Source organism: Mustela erminea, chromosome 17 (genome assembly GCF_009829155.1).
Source record: "Mustela erminea isolate mMusErm1 chromosome 17, mMusErm1.Pri, whole genome shotgun sequence".
NCBI classification, from domain to species: Eukaryota; Metazoa; Chordata; class Mammalia; order Carnivora; family Mustelidae; genus Mustela; species Mustela erminea.
The window spans coordinates 65,547,155-65,571,402 of NC_045630.1; the positions used below are offsets into that span (position 1 = coordinate 65,547,155).

A 24,248-nucleotide genomic window follows, 5' to 3' on the forward strand; every position below is an offset into this window, starting at 1 on the left:
TAAGGACATATGTGGGCTTCTACGTGCACGTGACACAAACGTTCACTACAGTGTCATGAATGTAAGTCAAGGTAGTGCAACGTACAGGCGTGGGGATGGGGCGGAGCCGCAGCTGGGGGGAAGGAGCGATGCTACGGCTGTTCTGCATCCAGACTGGACGATGACAGGAGAAGTTCTTTGAGGTAAATATGGGAAGCTTATATGGAAGAGGCATTTTAAGCACTTAAAAATACATCAAGAGAGTGATACCCATATGTAGTTAAAAACAGAAATCCACAGGACAAAGAAGTATGCAGTAAAAGCAACGACCCAGTTCACTCCCTGGAGGCAGCCACTCCTTTCGCATCTCTTGTACAACTATTCGAGCTTATAGATACACGCTTCTTCTTCATCTAACCGGTAGCATGTGATACACACTGTCCTGGGCTGCTGCTTTGTCCTTTGTCCTTCCACATTAGCACATACAGGTCCTCCCTTCTTTCCTTCCTCCCCCCTGCACAAGCAGGGGGAACGGCAGAGGAAGAGGGAGAAGCAGACTCACAGGTCAACACCCCAGCTGAAGGCAGACGCTTAGCCACTGGGCCCCCCAGGCCCCCCTGGTCTTTCTTTTCTTTACAAAAGTGGCAGGGCTTGCTGTCGCATGGGTTCGCCATTACACATTCAACCACATTCCTATTAAATGGACATTTAAGTTGTTTCTGTCCTTTTATTTAAAAAGCTACAGTGGACATGATTTTACAGGGGTCTTTGTGTCCATGAGTGAGAATATCCATTGGATTCATTTTAGCAGCTGTTTAGAAGATGGGGTGAAGGTCCAGGGTCCTTCCAACAACGTTGGACCAGTCGTGGCAGAGTCCTGAGTTGGTGCCTCCAAACTGTAGAAGCACACAAGGGGACGGATGGACCAAGGACTTCTTGAAGGCCGGGGACTCCAAGACGGAGCCTGTGTCTGATCTATTCATAGATTTGGGAATTCACAGGGGTCGGGGGAAGGGGGCGCGTCCAATTCAGGTATCTTGGAGACACTAAAGGCAGTTCTGAAGTGCTTCTGTCTATAGGAGCTGCAGGCCTTACACCTTCCAGGAGATTTTCCAACTACAGGGAGAGAAGCAGCAGCTGCTTTTCTTTTCAGGTGAAATTTTCATAGGTAGGGATTTCAGAAGACTCAGGATCATTCTGTTGTGGTGTTGGCACCCCCTGTGAGCCAAAAGACACAGAGCATATTGTTAACAAAGCCCGGGAAGCCCTGGTTTCCTCGGCCCTGTGCTGCTGCGAGAGGAAGGTCCAGCCAGGCTAAGACTGGTCCGTGCTGTAGACGTCAGGTCAGATGGACTGGCCCTGGGATGGAATAGTCCATCAGGCCGACTGCAGGCATTTCTGGAGAACCTCCTACTGGGAAGCGGGCAAGGCTCTCTGTAAGGCAGATAGAGGGCAGTTTAGTGCAGCACGTTGAGGGGATGCAGAAATGGCAATAAAAGGCCTTGCTCTCAAGAAGCTACTGTCTAATGAGCTCAGTCTGCCCTGGCTGGAGAAGCAAGACAAACATCTAGAGAAAGACATTCCAGGTGGTAGAGGTTCTGCCGTAAGGTAATGGTTCAGACTCTCAGACTTGATGTTCCCAAGGTTCTGAGGACTCTTGTTCAGGGAAGGCCCCAAGAAGGAGGTGAGGCATGAGCTGATGCAGAGAGGAGGGGCGGCCGGGCGTCAGGAACAGCTCGGGAATGGCATAAACCTTCGAGATACCGTGCAGAGACAGTGTCAGAAAGTAACGGCTCAGGCAGGTTTGAGAAGTTCCTGACCAAGTGGGCAATGACAGCCTCAGGGGACCCAGAGTGAGGACTCGTGGTCCTGAAAATTCTGAAGGCAAGGGGTAAATTCTGTCAAGACCCCAGCTGAGGAAACGCGCTCCTGTCCGCTCAGGTTGTGAGTGAGGGAGTCCCTGGGGTGGTGTGTGAACCACGCAGGACCCACCAGACCAGTGGACTCAAGGCCATTCTGAAACTCCGAGTAGGGACTGATGTCCATGACTTTGAGATAGACCAGTAGTGGCCCAAACACAAAGGGCCAGGTTGGAGTAGAAAGCAGCTTTGGGAGTCCAGTGTAATGTACAGATGAGGTCTCAAGGGCACAGGTGAAGTAGCTTGTTGGCTAAGCATAGGCGACCTTCCACAAGGCAGGACATGACTAGACAATGGCTGAGCGGAGCTGCATACCGCACAGACGCTTCCCGACCGAGTTCTAGCCACCTTTTAAGGTCCAACACAAGTTAGTTTTTTGTTTTTGTTTTTTCCCATGAAGTCTTTCCTGTCGACCTCAGTGCAATGATACCTCCCACTTTCAATGTCTGGAAAACCCTTGGGAAAGGCACACCTCACAAGTAGTATGTAGAGTGTTTTCATTTCCCTTCTAGGTGATTGAATCTCCTCCATGCCTCTTCCACTGACAGCCAGATAAGATAACAGGTTTTCAAGGTTAAGGATAGTGCCTTCACCGTATCTAAATCCCATAGTATCTAGCCTAATTCTAGACACACTCAAGATGTTCAATAAATATCTATTGATTGATGCATCAATCACAGAGAAGTAGCATAACTGAAAACCTTTGAGTTTTTCTTTTTTAAAATCTTGTTTGCGGGTGCCTGGGTGGCTTAGTCCGTTGAACGTCTGACTTGATTTCGGCTCGGGTCATGATCTCAGGGTCGTGAAAAAGGGCTATGTGCCTGGCTCTGTGCTCAGCAGGGAGTCTGCTTAAGAGTCTCTCTCTCCCTCTGCACCCTTCTTCAGCAAAATAAGCAAATAGATCTTTAAAAATTTTTTGTTTGGGCATGTTAAAACAAGGAGGAAAAACAGGGAAGGAATTCTGGGGGAGATCTGAAAACAAAAAGTATATATGAACCCAATCTTTTCAGGGAAGTGAAAGCGGAGCAGGCAGCTGGATTCAGGTCAAGGTTAATTGGTTAAGGTTATTCAGGATTATTTTAAAGCTCTTTGTGGTTTTTATTTTTTACTTATATATATATGTATTGTTTTAAAAATATTTTACTTGAGAGAGAGACAGGAGAGAGGGAGGGAGAAGTAGACTCCCCAGCTGAGCAGGGACCCTAGTGTGTGGCACAGTCCCAGGACCCTGAGATCACGACCTGAGCCGAAGGCAGATGCTTAACTGACTGAGCCACCCAGGCACCCTGTATTTTTATATTTTTAAAAGATTTTATTTATTTATTTGACATAGAGAAAGAGAGAGGGAGAGCGCGCACACAGCAGAGGGAGCAGCAGAGGGAGAGGCAGGAGCAGATTCCCCCTGAGAAGGGATCCCGACGTGGGGCTCAATCCCAGGACCCTGGGATCATGACCTGAGCTGGATACAGACACTTAATTGACTGAGGCACCCAGGCGCCCTTCTTTCTGTTTTTTTTTTTTTTTTAATTTGTTTTTTTTTTAAGATTTTATTTATTTATTCGACAGATGGAGATCACAAGTAGGCAGAGAAGCAGGCAGAGAGAGAGGAGGAAGCAGGCTCCCAGCTGAGCAGAGAGCCTGATATGGGCCTGGATCCCAGTACCCTGGGATCATGACCTGAGCCGAAGGCAGAGGCTCTAACCCACTGAGCCACCCAGGAGCCCTCTTTCTGATTTTTAATACTGAAAGTCCAACTACTGTCTGTATGACCTTAGGCAAACTTAGCTTCTGCGAATCTCAGCTTCTTTTGCTAGAAAATGTGGATGATAACACATTTGTAGAGGGATCACATGAGAATATGTTTGTCCATGTTTTATAAACTTGTTATGAAAGTTAGTTCTTCTTCTTATTTAATGGTAAATTCTACCATTAAGGGACCTTTCAACATCACAATAAAACCAATGTATTATAGTTAATAGCACATTTTCCAAAAAATCTTGACATTGGACTATTGGCTAATTTCCAGTTGTTTGGGGAAATTGCCATACTGGCGGATTAAGATAGGGTTGGAAGTAAATTTGGAAATATACATAGATCATGCAGCATTTGTGTTTACAGCTTCTCATTCTGGTCAGTGTTAAGAATAATCAATACAAAACATTATTAAATCAATTAGAAACATTCAGCCTTTGGCCAAACAGATGTGAATCAGAAATATTTGTTTAAGCATTTCTGTTGACCCTGGAGTGTGTCAGGGGAATGTGTAGTGGAGAGAACTTCAGCTCCTTTCCATGGGGATCTAGGACTTTCAGTTAAAATGGTCTGTGTAATAGTTCCTTGCTTTAGGAACCCTGGGATACAGAGAAAACTTCTTACCTTCTGAGGTATCTGTATACAGCTGTAGACTGTGGCTGAACTCTCCTTCTGCTCAGGAACTGGGGTATTTCCCTGTAATAGACCAACATCAGAGTATCTGTAATCACCAGATAAGAGCTTTCCAGAGTTTCACGTTCAGCCCTTCAGGAGAGGGGATACCCCACGAGGTTTAGGTTTCATTCAGAGGTTGGTGGCTGCCTCCGTGCAGTGGGGAAGTGCTCTGGTTGCTCCCACCTCCCTTATCAATGGCCCAAGATTGGGAGCTGAGGATAATCACCTTCACTCCAAGGGACCCCAAGGTTTGGTGAATGAACATGGATAGAGCCACAGCTATCTGCCCATGTGCTGCTGGTTCTGGCCCCCGTTTGGAGGGACTAGTCATCCCAGTTATTGGATGGTTCTAGAAGTGGAGGAGGAGGGAAGGTGTACTGATCCAAAGGGCTCACCTGCAAGTTGACGACTACTTGCATATACACTGTGTTGTCCTCAGGTGCAGGCACCGTGCTTTCTGGAGTGACAAGATCATACTCTGCTTGCCCCTCAGATGATGAGTCAGATCCAGTGTCCTCCTGAGTGAGCAAGTCATACTCATGGTGCCTCCCAGCCTTGGGTATGCCCGAACTCTCCCGGTCCTTCTCCGTTGTTTCACTGCTGTCAGAGCTGCTGTCGGAGGTGGGCCTGTGCTGTTGCTGGGCAGTCTCAGAGAAAGTGTCCAGCTTCTGACACCCTTGGGAGAGCATATCGCGCAGTGTGTGGTCAGTAGTGAGTTTCGAACACATTGTGTGGTTTGGTTAGAAAGTGTGACAGCCCCTACCTCTTTCTTGTTTTGTGCAAGGATCCGACCTGCTCTGATCTCTACTCCAAGTGAGGCCTAAGGAACAGGAAGAGAGGTTGTCCTGTGTCCCCACAGCGGACTCTGTTCTACTCTCCCTTCCTTCCTCCTTTCAGGGATTCAGTCATTTCTCTTGGGTAAATGTTCATGGAGGGTGACACGGGAGGGACTTAGCAACGCTCTGTGAGCCGAACTGGCTCTGCGGGCTAAGCCACCCTGAGTGCCACAATGTGTGGTCTGGGAAAACACAAAGAGGCCATTAGACCTGCTCTTGAAGGAGGACACTGTCCAGCAGGGGGTCAGATCCATACGGAGATCAGTGAATGCAAGCCCGGCTCTGGCAAGGGGGACGTGACAAGTGTCAGGAAAAGGTGAGGACTTGGTCTCGGGTTAGGAAGCAGAGAAGAACTCAGGAAGTTGGTGGGATTGAGGTGGGCCTTGACGGAGGGCTGGGATTTTGATGAGTGACAGGCTGTCGTTGGTTGAAGAAGCAGTATGATTAAGCTGTTCAAAACATTTAACAGGTGCAATGGATGCAAGACAATCAGAGTGGGCCCCTGTGTTGAACAATTCGTTGGTACACCAGGTGCATGTTTAGCTGCTTTTGGGGACACATCAAGTGGACTATTTGGTCTGAGTGTAGAATAATAATGGTTCACATGTACCAAATGCCTCATATGTATCAGACACCATCCTAAATACTCCATCCTAAATGTATTCAGTCTGCATGAAATCCCATGAAACAAAAACTACATTTATTTTTTGCAGATGAGGAAACTGTAGCCCTTAAGGTTTAAATATTTGCCCGAGTAAGCAGTGGGGTCAGGATCTGAATGCTGGAAACCTTGTCCCTGATGTTCTTAACTAATACTCAAAACTAATACTCAAAACCTGCATAGGAAAAAAGTAGGTAAAGGGTGGTCTGGCTAAAGAGTGAATGAGAATATAAGAGTAGTTACCACCTCTTGAGTGCACAGTGTTGGCACTGACCCACTCAGTACTCACAGCAACTCTAAGGACTGGGCGCACTTATTTTCAAGGTAAGGAAACCGATGCATAGAGATGGAAGTGCCCAACGTCACTTATGAGCAAAGTCAAGATTCAAACACAGGACCGCCTGGCCTCAGAACACACACACTTGGCCCCTAGGTTTTATTGACTTTTGAATAACAAAGGCCATGAGGAGCCATTGATGGCTTTAGAGCAGTCAGTGTTGAGCTTTGCAAGGTAGTGAGCAGAAGGGATAGAAAAGAGAAACCCTGGGGAAGGAAAGGCCAGTTAGGAAACTGTTATACTTTTAGGGAAGAAATAATAAGGAATGGGAATGTCCGTTAATGAGGACTAGTTAAATAAATTAAGGTACATCTGTAGGATAGAATAAATAAGAATCAGTCTTACATATGTCAGTATTACTAGGATATTCTGTTAAGTTAAAAAAAAGCCAGGTTCAGGAAAATGCTGTAGATTGCTCCCATACGTGTAACTAAAAGAAAGGCACCTACACACACACACACATATACACAAACCTATTTAATGCCCATAAATGCATTAAAGACCCCAAAAAGATTTAGAAATGCATCTTAACGATGAAAGTCTCTGGGGGGAGGGACCAGGAGATTGGGATTGGGAAGGAGATTTAATTGTATACCATGAGAATATACGATTTTTCAGTTAAAAAATCCCTGCTCAGTAAACAGAAAAATTGTGACACAATGAACCTTGGTAGTGACCAAAGATCTGGAGAAGAGGACACTTTGATTCCATCCTTCCTTCCTTCCTTCCTTCCTCCCTCCCTTTTAAAAAATAGATTTTATTTATTTGACAGTCAGCGAGACAGCCAGAGAGGGAACATAAGCCGTGGGAGTGGGAGAGAGAGAAGCAGGCTCCTCACAGAGCAGGAGCCCAACATGGGACTTGATCCCAGGACCTGGAATCAGGGCCCGGGCTGAAGGCAGACGCCTAACAACTAAGCCACCCGGGTGCCCCAAGAAGAGGAGACTTTGAAGAGATGCTAGGGAGGTTAGAGAAGCAGACCTTGGGAGGTGCTGGGGAGGGAGGAAGATCAGGGATGGCAGTGGTGTCCCCAACACTTCCTTACTCCTTCTCCTGTGCCCAGATCACAAAGGCACAATGGCACAGGCTGGGGGAGACCAGGGTCTTCCCCCAGGTTGTGAGGAAGGAGCCGGTGAGAACCTCCACCCTTACCGTCATTCCTACTTCTTGGTCCCTTTCTCTTGGTAATGTTTTCCCATCCCAAAGGCCCACCCTGTTGGATTCCTTGAGCTGCCGGCATCCCACCCAACCCCTCTTTCTGTTCCATCTCTTCGGGGGATCTCTTCCATGAGAGATTACATGGTTTTTGATTGTTTGCTTGTTTGTTGTTTTTATTTGTTTGTTTTAAATAGCAGGGCTTGTCCCAGTGGGGGGAGTTTGGGAATTCCTTAGAATTCCAGAGCTTAGAGTTCAGGGTGGTAATGGAGGATACGGAGCCATGGGAAGCGGGGGTGGTAAGACGCAGGCATCTCATCTCAGCACTCCAACGCCCATCAGGACAATTCCACTTTTGCATACTTTGTGTTGTTGGGGTGTTGCACAGTATTTTGTTCAAAGAAAGCATTCCTTAGCTTTTTTAAAAATTGGAAAACCACTGCCTCAGGGATGTTCTTGGGCAATAGGTGTCCTATGAAATCTTATGGGTTTTAATTTTAAATACGTTTTAGTTTTGCTCCTGCCGCAAATTTTACCATTCTATCCGGCCTTTGTTCCTCCATTCTTGGAGTGAGGAAAATAACTCCACCCTCATTGGAGCCCACATTTAAAGGATGATAATGCCGGAGGAACCCTACAGATCCCAGAGGCCAGGCCGCCTCCCCTATCTCTGGTTATCATGTTTCTGGAGTCCGTCCTGGCTCTGATTTCTGTTCCCCAAACTTTCCTTCTCCAAGCCACATAACTTCTCAAACTTTAACAAGCGTATGATTCACCTTGAGATGCAGACTAGAGTTCGGTATCTGGGGTGGTGCCCCAAACTGGAATTTCTAACAAGCTCCTGGGTGATGCCCCGTGTTGCAGATCGACAGATCACACTGAATAAATTGTCAGGCTTTGGAGCTTCCATCTGGCCCAGGGACCCCACAGCCCGTGTCATTGGTGATATTACCTGGTGCGTCTGCTGGGGTTTCAGTGGAGCTGGAGCTGGAGGCTGGGTCTGAACCTGACAAACCAAGGTAGAGAAGACTTAGCAATAGGTCTGTTTGGAGAGAGACGTGTGATTCTAAGTGACAAAGGAGACGGGGAGAGATTTCCAGAGACAAACACAAGAAAAACGCTCTAGGGAGGGGGTGAACCCTGACATGAGTAGGAACCCACAGGACAGGGTGACCAGAGTCCCAAGGTCATTTTCAAATGAAGAGAGGGCCCTGGAGCCTCCTGCCATCCCTCTGTCCCCTCTGTGGTGGCCACTTCTCAGGTTCGTTTGCGTCTTGTAGGAACTGCTGCAGGGATCTTATGTGTTCTACGCAATATGCTCTTTCGGGAACTGTTCCATTTCCCCTACAATATGAAATTCCAAGGGAGCTGCCAATCATAATAGCTAATCCCGCTGGCCACAGTGGTTGGTCCAATCAATGGTCACATGAGCCAAGGCTGCATCAACCAGAGATCTTTCAAGTCGGAGTTGGCGGGAAACATCTTTTTTCTCTTCCTGGTGGCCTATCTCTTAGTAGATATGAGCCTGGAGCTACCAACTGCTGTGTTGTGGCACAGCCCACCCCCTTCCCTGCCCCTCAGCTCAAAGAGTAAAGTAAGGGTGAGAGATGGAGGGCCCTGATTTTTAAGTCTCTGGTAACATTTGTCCCTAAGGCCAGCTCCTTCCCTTTCTTCCCCAAAGATTGATTATGTGAGTCCCAAAATAATGAATCACACCTCCTTCACCCCCCCCCCCCCAAAGGTAGTTTGAGTTGGGCTTCAGCGATTTGTAACTAAATTTAGAGTCCCAACGAACAGCCCTCTCCCACATCAGGAGGAGAAGAAATGAAGTTTGGGGAGAGTAGGGGTAAGAGGGGACCAGGAGAGGGCAGACAAGCCTCCGAAGGTCCCAGGGATGTGGTCTGGTGCTGGCACGTGCAGTGATCTCAGAAACCCACATGGTATTTTTCGCTTCCAAATGTACCAGATGAAGATCCCAAAGAACAGGATGCTGGCTATCAAGAGTCCATTGTAAAGCTCTGTGTTCCTCTCAGGCCCTTTGAAGAGGAAATGAATGACATTAATACAAATAATGACAAGAAGATTGGAACAAGCAATGGACAAAGCATAATGGCCATCTTAAAAAAAAAAAAAAAGCAAAATGGCCTCTTAAAATCTCATGCTATCGCAGGAAATATTCCTTTTCATTCATTCATTCTACAACTATTTATTGAGTAGGCGTTGTTCTGGGCTAGAAATTATAGCAGTGCTTAAGGTAGACACTGTCCCTAGGTAGAGAGATACATGCCTTGCCCAGTGTCACAGAGTTTTAAATACTTAGACAGGATTTGAATGTAGGCTGCCTGGTTCTACCTAAGACATGCTTATCCATCACACTACACTGCTCCTCTCTGTAAATGGTGTAAGGGCAGTTCTAGGCTCGAGACGGAGTCAAGATTTCCACTTCGTAGGGCTCTAAATCCATCTGCCAGCCTGACCTAGCGTTATCACCTCCCAGGTAAACCTTTCTTTTTCTACTTCCTTCTAGAACAGAACAGAGCACAGAACTCAGGGTTCCACTCGTGATTTTGTTTTGTGACATTGAGCAAGTCCCCAATCCTTTCTGAGTCTCAGTGTCTTCATGTAACGGAGGATAGTAAGGGTATTTGCTGTGTAGGATTATTGTGAAGCTAATTGTGTTAAAATGCGCATGGTCCTAGAATAGTGCCTGGCATCTAGGGAGAGACCCTAGGGCTTCCTTTCTAGCTTCCACTCAGAGTCTGTGTTCCCTCGTGGTCTGCCTTCCTTCACCAATCCATTTCAATCAACTCATCTCCACTAACTTCTGACACTGTGCTGTCCATGTATGGTAGCCACAACCCAGGCTCTAAGCCCTTGCAATGTGGCCAGTATGACTGAAGAACTAAATTGTTTACTTTATTTAATTTCTAAAAAATTGAAATGGAAATAGAAACATGGCGATTTAATTTCTTATTGAAAAATGGTAAGTAGGTTTGGAACAACTTGGATATGTAAAGCTATTTTTTTCAGCTGTCACTTTTATGAAATCTGAATACAGACGGAATGCTTCCCATGGAAATTTGTCATCTGAACGGAGATGTGCTGTTAGTGCAAAATCCATACTGGATTTCAGAAGCTTAGTACAACAAGAAATGTAAGTTATCTCAACGGTAATTGTATTGAATATAATCCAAAACGGTGATATTTTGGATTTAGTGGGTTAAATAAAACATATTATTAAGGTTAGTTTTACTTGCTTCTTTTGACTTTATCTAATGTGGCTATTAGAAAGTGTGAATGACATGAGGGACTCCCGTTATATTTCTGCTGGAATGTCCTGCTCTTGCCCACTCTCGTCCACACTCTCTCACTGCATTTCATAAAGAACCACTCAGACTGCGAACACTTGGATACCAACGTCCCAGTCCCTGAAGTCTGGCTGAGCAGAGATAAACGGTAACCTGGACAGATGTCGCCAGGAAGAAACTGCTGGGAGCTGCTGCTGACAGGGTTGCTGGCGATGCATGTGATGTTGGGGTGATTTGCACCACGTGTCCAAGAGACATTGAGGTGAGGTCCCACTTGGGACTCGAAGGTTCCTTTTTGTAGGGGGGCCCATCTGTATGTCACGTTGTATCCATTGTCCTCCACTGAGCATGTCAGGTTGACCCTGCAGATACCATCCTTAGCAAGCCCAGGATGCCAGGTAATTTTTGGCTTCTTCAATCTCCCTGTGTGAGGAGAAAGACAGACCTAATGTGGAGTCAGGCCTGCTGCTGGGCAGTCACCATGTCCTCACTCATTCAGAACACACTCCTGAAGTTGGGTGTTGGCACCACCTTAGGGCTGAGAAAGTGCCTCCAGGAGTCACAGGAATTTTGGAATGCACCTGGCCTTTCTCTTGGCAGCCATGGAATCTCAGACATACCCCTTCACCACTATGGGCCTTTGATGCTCAGATGTTAAACAAAGGAGTCAAAATAAAAACTGGAAAAAGAAAGACATCACATCACTCCATAGCGTACCCTGTGAAGAACCAGCAAACCCGTCAACACAGGTAGGTACAACATCTCATGCACTCTGAGGACTTGAAGGCTTACCTGTTGAGGTTCCATCATTGACGATCTTTACTCAGGAGATAAAGGGTGAAGAGCTGAGTGCCGCTCTGACATAGAGTTAGTGCTCAATAAGTGTTAGCGATTTTAAAAGAAATATAACACTGGCACTAGTGATTCCTAATTTATTATTATTTTCACTTAATCTTCTTTCTCTTTTTTTAATAGTTGAGTCATGGCATGCCATAGATGCGGACTAGCTGACTTCCAGCATATTCTAACAGGACCATGCTCCGTGAGTCTCCACAGATAAGTAGACACCATCAAACCCAGGCAGGGGATGTGATGACCGCGTCTGGGTGGTACAGCTGAAGCAGGTGGCAAATGTAAACCCAGCTGTCAAGCCAAGCTCCTGCAAGGCCCAAGCCTGAGGAGAAAGACTGCAAGTTCTGTCCCTCACACTCGGGAGAGCCAAGCAGCCATCCCTCTTGGAGGTCAGAGGGTCTTTGGATACTAAAGCCTTTCTCCTCAGTCTTCTCTTTGTCCTCTCCAGCCTGCTGTGCCCTTATCTACAAGGATACTCTTCTATAAAAATGCGGGTGGAAGAGCTCTGAGATCCACCTGACAAGCAATGCAGGAGGACAGGGACAAGCACTGCAGGTTGGGTGGCGGAGGCCAACCTCGAGCTTAGCAGAAGGGGGACTCGGCAAGTAGCTCCTGCCCAGCTGCTGGCTGGGAATTTTCCCTCCGGTGAGTTGACTTGTCTGGACTCAAAAGCTGTGCTAGTGATCTGAGGTATTTGGGGAGGTAGGGAAAGGAGCAAAGAGGAGGGAGAAACATCCCAGGGGAGGAATGTAATGATGAGTACTCTGCTCAGAAACTCACCATAGACATGCAGCGTGACGTGTTTTGTGCTGATGACTCTGGAGGCCTGGGAGCACACGTAGGCATGGTAGTGGCCAGCATTCTCCCTCTTTAGCCGGCCAATCATCAGGGAGTAGTCTTGGCTGGAGTTCATATTGGCATCCTTGAACTTCATGAGTGGATCAGCTGTTGCTGCTGCTTTCCGCTCTTTGCTGATAATAGACGTGTTGAACATCCAGATGACGTTCTCTCCGGCGTGACTGGCCGAGAGTGTTAGGGGCAGGGTGACTGACTCCCCCAGGATCCCCACTACTGTCTCCCCTATCGACTCTCCTCCGGAGGGTCCTGGAGCTGCAGTCAGAGATGAGACATTGGGGCTTCAGTCATTGGGTCTCTTCCCTAAACCCTCAGCCTGCCTGAAGGAGATTGAAGCCCCAGAAGCTCTCCTGCCCACACCCCCTTTCCCTTCCTCTGACAAGGCATCCCTGCTGGACACTTGTCATGGACAGATATGCACCTGGCTCTGCCTTTTGCACACTCAGGCCTCCCTCGCCCTCCCTGCCCTTCTGAGGAGACCGCGGGGGATACCTCCAGCTGAAGAAAGAGCAAATTAGATCTCTTCATCCATCTCCCCTTCCCTTGCCTTGCTTTATCTTTAAGGTTTCAGAGTTCCCTGGGAGCTCCCAAGTGCCCTGCCAGTCTCTCTCAGACCCCGGAGGGCGGAGAACAAGAGTCTTCAAGCCTGTCTTCGTCCTCACTCGACCCGTGTCCTGCCAGAACCCTGGCGGTTTAGACTCCGTGACTGCCCAGACCATCTCTGAAATCCCCTGGAGGGCCCAGGTGGAGCCTGTACCTATACAGAACTGCCGGGCGCGGCCGGGGCTGGAGGTGCTCTGGCTGACCGGGTTCCTGGCTGTGCAGGTGTATTGCAGGTCTGGGTCACACAGCGTCCGGCGGATGATGACAGTGGAGCCCTCCTGCGATTCCGAAGCCTGCGTGTCCTGCAGGGTCCAGCTGTACAGAACACTTGTCCACGCCCTCTCCACAGAGCAAATCAAGGTAATGTTGCAGGAGCCACTGTCGGACATGTTCACAGACTTCACGATGACTTGAGGCTCCGGCACCTGCTCTGTAGGGACAACAACAAGGTGATCACTCAGATCCCTTCAGCAGCAGGACACAGCTGGGAGAAGAGGCTGGTGATGATAGAAGACCCAGGGACAGAAGGAAGAGCCAGAATACCTGTCCCAGGGGAAGTTTTCTCTTAGTTTCCCCCGCAGCCTGGACTGAGTGCCCCTCTTCCACACTCCCGTAAATCCCCAAAGAGTGTTACCTCCATGACTCAGCGAGATGCCAGTCTGATTACTCCTCTCTCTCCCCAACACTACATGAACTCCTTCAGGACAGGGCCAATGCCTGTGCCCAAATACTAACACCTGACTGGCCCGTCCGTGAAAGTCTCTCTTGCGTGTTTGGTGAATAAATGCACAAATGAATCAGCCCCAAACTCTGTGCAGCAGGGAGTTCTGCCTCTAGAATTTGGAGTTGCTTTTGTCTTTTGGTTGGAATTTATGACCATTGTGCTTTCAGACCTTCTTTCCGGTCCTTTCTTTCCCTTTTGTTCCATTTCCTCTGTCCACAGTGTGTGTGTGTGTGTGTGTGTGTGTGTGTGTGTGTGTGTTTAAGTGTGCTTTTTTGGGGGAATTGATAATACATAAAATTGAAAGGATACAAAAAAGCGTACATAGTTTAAAAAGCAAGCTTTCTTGTTCCCAGATACTTGTTTCCTCTCCCCAAGAATTATGCTATGAACTTCCTGTTGATTTTTCCAGAAATATTCTAGATATAGACACACACATGATAGTATACTATATAAGTATATGTATACTATATATTACTATTATATATACTGTATATTACTATTATACACACACACACTGTCCTAAAGCCTTTAAAAATTTAATTATATGTTGGCTTTCTGGGGAAGACAGCAGAGTAGAAGGACCCTAAGCTCACTTGTCCCATGGATACAACTGGATAACACCCGCATCCATGTGAATAACCCAGAAAATGCCCTGAAGACCGGCAGAACTAAGGCTCCACAGCTAAATGTATAGAAGAGGTCACCGCAAAGAGGGTAAGAAAGGCAGAGGCGCAGTTGGGAACTTATGGACCCACAGGACCGTCCACAGGATGGAGGGATAGTGTGGGTGCAGAGGACGGACAGAAACACTCTCACACAAGGAAGAGGAATCCTCATAACATTTGGTTTGGAAAACCAGAGGGGCCTGATTTCGTGAGTTCTTACAATCAGCAGGGGCTTACACATTGGAACTTTAAAAATGGGCTGGCTGGGCTCTGGGAGGGGGAAAGGAAACTGCATCCCTGTCTATAAAGAGGCAGCACAACAAACAGCACTCCCCCTGCCCCCCAGGACAGTAGCAGCAGTTTGAAAATCACCTGGAATATGTAGGAAGGAGACTTGTTTACTAATCTCAGAACATGTTCTGGAGGGGCAGAGATCACGCGCAGACTTCTCCAGGAACAAAGGAGCTAGAGGACATCATTTCCTTCCCCTGTCCCCACCCCACCTCGATAGACACATGGACACCTGTGGGAACCAGTACAGTGCCAACATGCAATACCTAACTTGCTAACAGCTCACCTGACCCCTGCATTCTCCTGTAGACATACCCCTCCCTGTCATGCCTCCTTTGCAGACCTGCTCCCACCGCAGACTTGCACACACCTTGCTAACACCAGACACCTTGCCCTCCACCCAGCCCCCGCTTCTGCAGATTTGCTTCCTGCAACCCAGCTTGCCTGGGTCCCCTTTGCTACAGGTCCCCTCCTGCAGCCTGCTTGGAGGGGGAGAAGCAAAGCTTGATACGCTGCCCAGCTTGCCCCCGAGTTCTCCTGTGGTCCTGACCTCTCCAGTGTGCTCCCGGCCAGAGCCCATCCAAAGTAGTGCCTCAAACCTGACAGTGTGCAAGCAGTGCCAGCAGGGGCCAGCACTCCAAAGTCCCAGGCACTTCCCGTCCCAGGGGGAAGGGAAGATGAGATGACCACACACACACACACACACACACACACACAAACACACACTCCAATATGGCCACAGCAATGGGTTTGGGGCCAACATCTGGTCTGAGGGCAGGCCCTGCCCACCAAATAAAGAGTCTCAGGGAACAAAACAAGGAAATCACCCTGTAATTCAGTGCTATTGCATTTCTGGCAAATGTCTGCTCTGACTCCGCTCAAGCCCAGGCAGCCCGAGACTGGCCACTAACAACACGAGCACAAATAGCTCTTAACCCACTGAGCCACCCAGGCCCCCCACTGATCTTTTCAAAGAACCAGATCCTGGTTCCATTGATCTTCTGTTGGTTTTTAAGCTTCTCTTTATTTCTGCTCTAATATCGATGATTCCTTCCTTCTACTGGTTTTGTGTTTTGTTTGTTCTTCTTTTTCTAGCTCCTTTAGGTGTGAAGTTAGGTTCTTTCTTTGAGTTTTCTTGCTTCTTGAGGTAGGCCTATATTGCTATAAACTTCCTTCTTAGAACAGCTTTGGCTGCATCCCAAAGATTTTGGACTATTCCATTTTCCTTTGTCTCCATGTACATTTGATTTCCTCTTTGACTTCTTGGTTGACCCATTCATTGTTTAGTAGCATGTTATGTAACCTCCACGTATCTGTGTTCTTTGCAAATATTTTCTTGTGATTGATTTCTAGTGTCATAGTGTTGTTGTCAGAAAAGATGCATGGTATGACTTTGATCTTTTTGAACTTGTTGAGACTTGTTTAGTGTCCTAGTATGTGACCTACTCTGAAGAATGTTCCACGTGCACTTGAAATGAATGTGTATTCTGCTGTTTTAGGATAAAATGTTCTGAATATATCTGTTAGATTCGTCTGATCCAATGTTTAGCCAGTTAAGGGTCTGCCTTGGGCCCAGGGTCTTGGGATTGAGGCCCTCATCAGGCTCCCTGCTCAGCAGGAGGCCTGCTTCTCCCTATCCTTCTGCTGTTCCCCGTGTTTGCGCTGTCTCTTTCTCTCTCCAATAAATAAATAAATAAATATTTTTTTAAAGAAAGAAAATGTCAACAATATTGATAAACCTTTAGCGAGTCTATGGGAGAAAGGAGGAGGAGAGAGAGAGAGAGAGAGAGACTCAAATAAACAAAATCAGAAATGAAAGAGGAGAAACAATACCTCACACCACAGAAATACAAAGGATTATAAAGAATATTATGAAAAATTATATGCCCACAAATTGGAGGATCTAGAGGAAATGGACAAATTCCTAGAAACATATACCCTCCCCAAACTAAATCATAAAGAAACAGAAAATTCCAGTACTGGGTATTTGCACAAAGAATATGAAAACACTAATTTGAAAAGATATATGCACCCTTGTGTTCATAACAGCATTATTTGCAATAGCCAAATTACAGAAGCAGCCCAAGTGTCTATAGATAGATGAAAGGATAAATAATATATATATATAAAGAATATATATATGTGTATATATATACATATACATATATGTATATGTATATATATGTGTATACATATACACATATATAGGTATGTGTATACACATACATATACACACATATATACGTATACATATATATGCACACACATACATACATATACAATATATATATATGAGTATTAGTCAGCCATAAGAAGGAATGAAATCATTTTTCTAAAGATTTTGTTTATTTATTTGACACAGAGAAAGAGACAGCAAGAGAGGGAACACAAGCAGGGGGAGTGGGAGAGGGTGAAGTAGGCTGAGCAGGGAGCCCGATGTGGGGCTCGATCCCAGGACCGTGGGATCATGACCTCAGCCGAAGGCAGATGCTGGACAATTCAGCCACCCAGGCGCCCCATGAAAGGAATGGAGTCTTGTCATTTGTAACAACATGGATGGTTCTAGAGAGAATTTTGCTAAGTGAAATCAGTCAGTCAGAGAAAGACAAGAACCATATGATTTCACTCATATGTGGGATTTAAGAAATAAAATGAACAAAGGAAAAAAGTACAAACCAAAAAACAGATTCTTAACGACAGAGAACACACTGACGGTGCCAGCGGTCGAGTAGGGCATGGGCGGACTCAGGGAGGGGATTAAGAGCACACTTCTCAGAACGGGCCCAGGGTGATGTACGGAGGTGCGGATTCACCATAGGGCACACGTGAAGCTAACGTAGCACTGTGCGTTCCTGGTGCTGGAATTAAAACAGGCTAACAATGTGACTTAGACATTGCTGCAGGTTGGTACATATGGAGCTCACTCCTTCTGTTTCTATTCCCTGCAAAGTATTCCATTTCTTTGACATATGCAGAGCACTCAACAAATCAATAAAAAAGGTCAAACTACCTGATAGAAAGGTCAAACTACACAGTTAAGCTGAACTGTGTCTTCCCAGAGTTCATATCTTGAAGCCCTAATTCCCAGTACCTCAGAACATGATTTTATTTGGATATAGGACTGTATTTGGAGATAGAGGCCATTACGTTAAAATGAGGTCATGAGAACGGTCCCTAATCCAAAATGACTGGTGTCCTTATAAGAAGAGGAGATTAGGACATAGAGGACACAGAGGGATGGCCATACAAGGACATATCAAAACAGGCAGCTATCTGCAAGCCTAGTAGCAAGGTCTCAGAAGAAACCCAGCCTGCTGACACCCTGATCTTGGGCTTCCACTCTCCAAAACTGTGAAAATAAGCTTCCGTGGTTTAAGCCACCGAGGCAGTGGTATATTGTTATGGCAAACCCAGCAGCTAGCTAGTACAGACGGGTGAAGGGTATTAAGAGTTGCAGAAAAGAGAACACAAATGGTTTTAAACACATTTTGGCTGTGTTTTCACTCTGACATCTGTATTTATGGAACTGCATGAAAAGGACCAACATGGTGGCCCTATTTGTCCTAGAGAGATAAATACCTAGGAAGAAAAAAAATCTGCTTTTAAAAATAAAAGATTAGGGGCACCTGGGTGGCTCAGTGGGTTAAGCTACTGCCTTAGCCTCAGGTCATGATCTCAGGGTCCTGGGACTGAGCCCACGTCCAGCTCTGTGCTCAGCGGGGAACCTGCTTGTTCCTCTCCCTCTGCCCCTCCTCCAATGTGTGCTTTCTCTCTGCCTCTCTCTCTCTCTCTTTCTCAAACAAACAAACAAATAAACAAATAAATCTTTAAAAAAAAAAAAGTTCGGGGTGCCTAGATGGCTTAGCCGGTTGAACATCTGGCTGAGTCCAGCTCAGGTCATGATCTGGGTTCATAAAAGTGAGCCCAGCGTGGAGTCCGCTCAGAGTCTCTCTCTCCCTCTGCCCACCTCCTTCTCAAAATAAACACATAAAATCTTAAATAAATAAACAAACAAACAAAATACTAAAACCCATGGAAACTCTCTGGAACTCACCATAGACGTACAGTATAAATGTCTTGTCCGTGGTGACTGCAGAAGTCTTTCGGTTTATCTGGGCTTTGTAGGGTCCAGCATCTTCCAAAGTCAGGCTGCTGAGGCGCAAGGAGTAACTGTCCGAGCTGATGTTTAGTCGGTCCTGGTAGCTTTTGGCTGTGATGAAAATCTGTTTTTCTGCAGTTACGAAAGCAAGAGTGCCTTGGGGACCACTCCAGGCGACATTCTCAAACGCTGTGTCTACTGAAATGTTCAGGGGGAAAATCACCAACCCCCCTAGAATCCCGGGCACCACTGCTGGGGTTGAGTCCTTTTCAGAGGCTCCCAGCCCTGCAGAGACAGAAGAGGGATTTGGAGAAGAAGTAGCTGGACTCCTCAAGTCAGCCTTCATTCATTCATTCTATAAAAACATACTGGGAACAAATGACAGATGTTGAGAAATGAAATGAAATTCCTGCCCTCCTTCCTCTAGGCTCATTGCCCAGCAGAATCATTCCTTCATTCCCTCACTTAAAAAACACTCCGTCTTATAAACGCATCTACAAAATCAGTTAAACAGACTTTCTAGTTTTCTGTCCCAATGTGGAAATTAGGCTGGTGACTTGGGGTGAGTTTTTGAATTGCTCTGAGAATCAGTTACTCATCTATAAGACAGAAATGTTCACACCTATGCTATCTTCCTTTAGGGATATGGTAGAGATGGAATAAAATAGGTTGCTGTAAACCGTAAAGAACAAAGCAAGTAAAAAGGAAGCATATTTTAAAAAATGAGACGGGTTGATGGATGGCTAGCAGGGTGGATAGATGGACAGGTGTGGGGGAAGGCGCGTGACGTGAAAGTAATGGTAGCGCCAGGGTGGGAAGCATGGGAGTGTTAGTGCAAAATTCTTTCAAGTTTTCTCTGTGTTCAAGAATTTTCATAATAAAACGTCGGCCACAAAAGGACCATTTCTCATCTCTATCTCACTCTTCCTTTTCCTCATTGTCCAGGGGATCTCAGACTGGCTTTGTCTTGGCCAGGGAAATCTGGTCTATCCTTAGGAACAAGGTTTGGGGTTGGGAATAGTTACGTAGCAAGGATTCTGCTCCTGATTTCCTCATCTCGGGAAAGACCCAGATCCCTGATGTACATTGTTACCATGGCTTCCATAGGCCCAGCATCGGTCCGAGGCGGCTCATTTCCTTGCAGCGGCCCTGTGAGTGTCTGCTGGGGGACCTCAGTGTGTATTCCCAGATTCAAGAGCTTCTGAGGCTCTGGAGAGTCCTCTGATCAAATTTGATCCAGATCCAATCAGATGGGTTCAGGACCCAGATTCCTCCAGGAATCTGCTTTGAAAGTAAGTAGAAAATGTTGGAGAGAAAGGAAAATCTGAAGCACAGCCTGGAGAGATGGGAAGAGGCTGAGGTGTGCTCTGAAGGCCCAGAGTGTACAGAGTTATGCGGGTACACAGATGAGAGCCCTAGATTGGTGTAGACTGGTGCAGGGCTGGGGACCGGGGCGTGATTCTCTACCCATATCAGCCAAGCACTTGGACCTTGTAGGGAGGTAGCTAGGAGGATGCAGGACTAGGGACCTTGGACAAGTTAGTCTAGGTCAGTTCAGGAAGATTCTAGGGGCAGTCAGAAAGCAGAAACTGGGTTCGTGCGATGCTGGTTTGAAGTTACCCGAAAGAGAGCTCTTCACCTCTGAAAGATACTGTTCATGATTTCTACGACAGCTAGCACTGTGTAGAAGTGGCCTCTTTCAGTCCTCAAAATTACCTGAAAATTAGCTCATGTTTACAGAAAGGGAGCTAAAATTTTGGGAGTTTTAGCCACTTGTTTAGATGACAGGTTGGTCAGCTGCAGAGCCCAGATTCCATGTACATGATGTCCCGGAAGGTGGAGGCCGAGAGCTCTGACCACCCTCCATCCCAGGAGCCCAGAAGGGCCTGAGTCTTGGCTGGGCACATATGACGCACCCGTGTCTCCTCACATCAAAGCAAGGCGCACAGACTGTCAGCAGAAGAGAGCTGTGGTTCGTGTGCGAATCCTGCTACTGCTGCAGCAAACAATGCTACGATGCTCCGTGACTCCCAGTGCAGGGACAGGAGTCCCAGGCATCAGCCATCTTATTTTGAACTACTATTTGGCAAATAATAAAAGGGTGTTCAATGATTGTGATAACTGAATTTGGCTTCCCCACCTTCAATAGTTTCCAAATAGTGCATTTAGTGATTATTATAACAATCAACTTCTCCCAGCTACATGCCAAGTGCTTGCTTACAGATAACATTTTTCATGTACAAGAGAGTCTTGCATGATATGTCTTACTAATCACATTCTATTTTTAAGAAACTGAGGCTCACACAGCTAGGAAACAATGGAGCAAAGATTTAATTTCAAATGTTTCTGATATTTGTAGGGGCAGAGGATAGGCTGCCCTGAGGTGGGCCACTTTGGCATGAAGATTATTCCAAACCGAAGGCAATCAAGACCATGTGGGCTCCAGAGAAACTTTTGCCTTTCCCTGAACTACACAGAAGAATCTAAACTGGGGATCTTTCCCAGAATAAGGGTTACCAGCAGAGATGAATTTTATCTGAGTGACTGTTCTGCACGGCAGGGCAAACCTCTAATGACCGTACATCTTCTGTTCTCTGCACTGCCCTGTGAACTACCCTCCTTCCCTCGGAGGTCCCAGACCCCTGCCCCCTTCTCCTTAGTCTGGGATGACGTAGATACCTCATTTTGCCTGAGGGTCTTTGGAATTTCCTTGTCTGTGTGGACTCCTCATATATATGTCATTAAATTTGATTTTTTTTCTGTTAATCTGTCTCATGTCAACTTGGTTCTCTTAGTCCAGCTAAAAGGACCTTGAAGGGGACAGGACATTCTTTCTCCTTGACATACCGAAGTGGAAGAACTTTGCACCCTCCTGCCTCCCAAGTTCCTGAAACCATTCCCTGGAGACACAAAAGCATCAGAGAAACTCCCTGCTAGACCAAGACAGTGAAGTTGGAGGTCATCCCCAATCCGGGGAGCTAGATAGAGGGAGATGCCTCTTTACCTTGAAATTTACCTGTTGGTCATCTGAGGCTTGAGTGACATTAGATGGTGAACTTCTGGTTTATCCAACACAGCCAGGTAGCACCCCAAGAGTTGGGTGTGGCTACAAGGAACCATGATGCTTGTCATGTTTTTATGGCAAGCAAAGATGAGATGCAAAGTGGAAAGAGATTAGATCGGAACCCAGCCCCAGGGGCTCGGCCCTGCCCCCGAGCATGCATCTAGGAGGTTTTCTGGAGTTCCCCTCACTGCCACCCCTCCACCCCCCTGCGCTCAGATGCCTAGGCTAACTGTGCTACCCTCCACGGTCCTGAGGAAATAGCATTCCCAGAGGGACAGTAGAGGTCACTGCCCCAGGGGGCTGAGACCCTCCCTGGGGTACTGAGTCAGCTCTGCCCGCTGGCCATGCTGCTGAGAGGTGTTTCCAGAAAATAGCAGGACTTGGGCCTTGATGGGGAGGTAGGATGTGGGGAGAAAAGGACATTCGGAGAGAAACCACCCAGCCCAGGTCCCCCAGGTCATCTCCAGACCGCAAGGGAAGCCCCCGGTTTGGGATATCTGACGAACATGGCAGATGTAGAAAGAAGTTCCAGCAGTTCAATATGTCCCCAGAAAAGGGGGTGGCTTGTCACCAGAATTTTCATGTATCTCTCTGTGGATTTTATCCACATTGTTCAGGGAACAAACTCATCACTCAGCATTCCTTAGCGGGAAAATGTCAGAGTGAGAGGAACATAGTTATTTGAGAGTTATTTGAGACAGGGGCCAGAACGTCACCTACTCATGGTGAGTGACTATGCACAGGCTGACACACTCACACGCCCCCCTACGCCCACATACGTACACGCTCACACATGCACATGCTCACACACGCACATGCTCACATGTACACGCTCACACACGCACATGCTCACACACGCACATGCTCACATGTACACGCTCACACACGCACATGCTCACACACGTACACGCTAACACGCGTACACATTCACACACGTACATGCTCACATGCCTGCGCGCACGCACACGTACATAAGAATAACGTGGATCCCACAGACGAACTATCACAAGGAGAGGAGTTTCCAGATTTTACCAACAAGAACTCCGGCGAACAATGTGACCAGCCCCGGAGGGACACCGCCAGTGAGGGGCAGTGGCCATAACGGGGACTTACCCACTGGCAGGAAGAGGAGATGGGTCCAGAGAAAGGAAAAGAACATGTGCGTCTTGGTCTTCTGTGGTTTACTGAAGGACTGTAGAGCTGAGTCATCCGGGTGTCGCTTGGGGCCTGCCATGATGATTTGTTTGTGGATCTCCGGCTGAAAGAGGAAGCACTTGCGTAACACAGACTCCTGTGCACGCGTGTGTCTGGTTGGGCGAGCGCTGTCTGTAACGGGCACCACAGGCTCCTCCCGCTCGCGCGGGCCGCGCAGCCACCCCAAGATCGAGAGGAGCGCGCTCTACCGACTCAGCCAGCCAGGTGCCCCCGTATCGGCCTCTTCTCCGTGTGGGGCTGGTGTCCTGGCTTGCTGCTACCCAGGAGAACGTGGCCGTGGTGATAAGCTGTCACTTCTGAGTTTAGGTGCCAAAAGGTTGTGTCTTCCATCTCCGTGTCTCTCTCCCTCTCTCCCACCCCCAGGTCCCTTTGCCCGGAGCCAGGTATTGTGTTGTGAGCCGGAGGCCTCAAGGCGAGGAGCCAGGGAGAGCGCCAGCCCAGACCCAGCAAGGCGCGCACGTCTCTGCCAACAGTTCATGAGGACTTCAGAGGCCATGCTTGCCCAGGGAGGTCGGCAACCCCGCCCATGCCTTGACTGGTGCTTGGTGAGACACCAGGACCCAGAGGCACCAGCTAGGCTGTGCCTGGTTGGCTGATCCCGAGAGACCGTGAGGTAATAAATCTTATTCTAAGCTGCAAAGTTCTGTAATTTGTTACGCAGCAATGGATAACAAACAGCATGGCCCAATGAACTCACTGTTTTGCTTTGCAAAGCTAGTTTGCATTTGCCTTCTCATCCCGTACAACCGAGAGGATTTTCACTGGTAGGAAGGAAGGGCCGTCAAAGCTGCCTTGAGGATGGTTGCTTCTAGGGGCAGCTGTGCAGTCGCCAGGCCGGGATGTGCAGTCGGCAGGCCGGGGCATGGCATCATTCCCTTTATCCGGGTGTGGGAAACAAACTTTTCTTTTCTTTTCTTTCCTTTCCTTTCCTTTTTTTTTTTTTAAAGTAGGCTCCACACCCAGTGTAGAGCTCAGTGCGGGGCTCGAACTCACAACCCTGAGATCAAGACCTGAGCTGAGATCAAGTGTCACACGCGAACTGACTGAGCCACCCAGGTGCCCCGGGAAACTGACTTTTTAAATGGGGGATGTACAGTGTCTGGTTAAACGGTGACTAGTTGGTGTCTTGAGATTCAGATTGTGTGTTTGCTGAGGTTGTAGCAGGAGAGGACTTGGAAGGAAAAGTGCAGGAAAGCGGAGTGGGGGGTTTCAGGTGACATTCAGTGAGTGCGTGTCAGGTGCTGGACCTCCTGACAGT

The 24,248-nt window shown here is 47.4% G+C and overlaps 1 protein-coding gene across 4 annotated transcripts; it reads right to left on the minus strand.

Annotated features, from left to right (window-relative positions):
* Positions 1–686: 686 nt before the first annotated feature.
* LY9 (lymphocyte antigen 9) lies at positions 687–23,108 on the minus strand. Of its 4 annotated transcripts, XM_032317363.1 has the most exons (10): positions 22,889–23,108; positions 18,667–18,996; positions 13,087–13,362; positions 12,255–12,584; positions 10,776–11,045; positions 9,252–9,350; positions 8,267–8,320; positions 4,721–5,001; positions 4,275–4,346; positions 687–1,197 (listed from the first exon to the last, which is right to left on the minus strand). In XM_032317363.1, exons 1-10 carry the CDS (start codon positions 23,007–23,009, stop codon positions 1,129–1,131), a joined length of 1,902 nt encoding a protein of 633 aa, XP_032173254.1. In that variant the 5' UTR covers positions 23,010–23,108; the 3' UTR covers positions 687–1,128. The 4 variants fall into 4 exon arrangements, with proteins under 4 accessions (XP_032173254.1, XP_032173256.1, XP_032173255.1 ...); XM_032317365.1 differs by lacking the exon at positions 18,667–18,996; XM_032317364.1 differs by lacking the exon at positions 9,252–9,350.
* Positions 23,109–24,248: the final 1,140 nt, after the last annotated feature.

Coding starts and splice junctions, on each gene's coding strand:
- LY9 (XM_032317363.1), bottom strand. CDS start 23,009: ATGGCAGGCCCCAAGCGACACCCGGATGACTCAGCTCTACAGTCCTTC. Junction 8,321..9,251: donor TTGGAAGCGAAAAATACCAT/GTGGGTTTCTGA, acceptor TTGGTTTGTCAG/GTTCAGACCCAGCCTCCAGC. Junction 1,198..4,274: donor GTATACAGATACCTCAGAAG/GTAAGAAGTTTT, acceptor TTTGGCTCACAG/GGGGTGCCAACACCACAACA.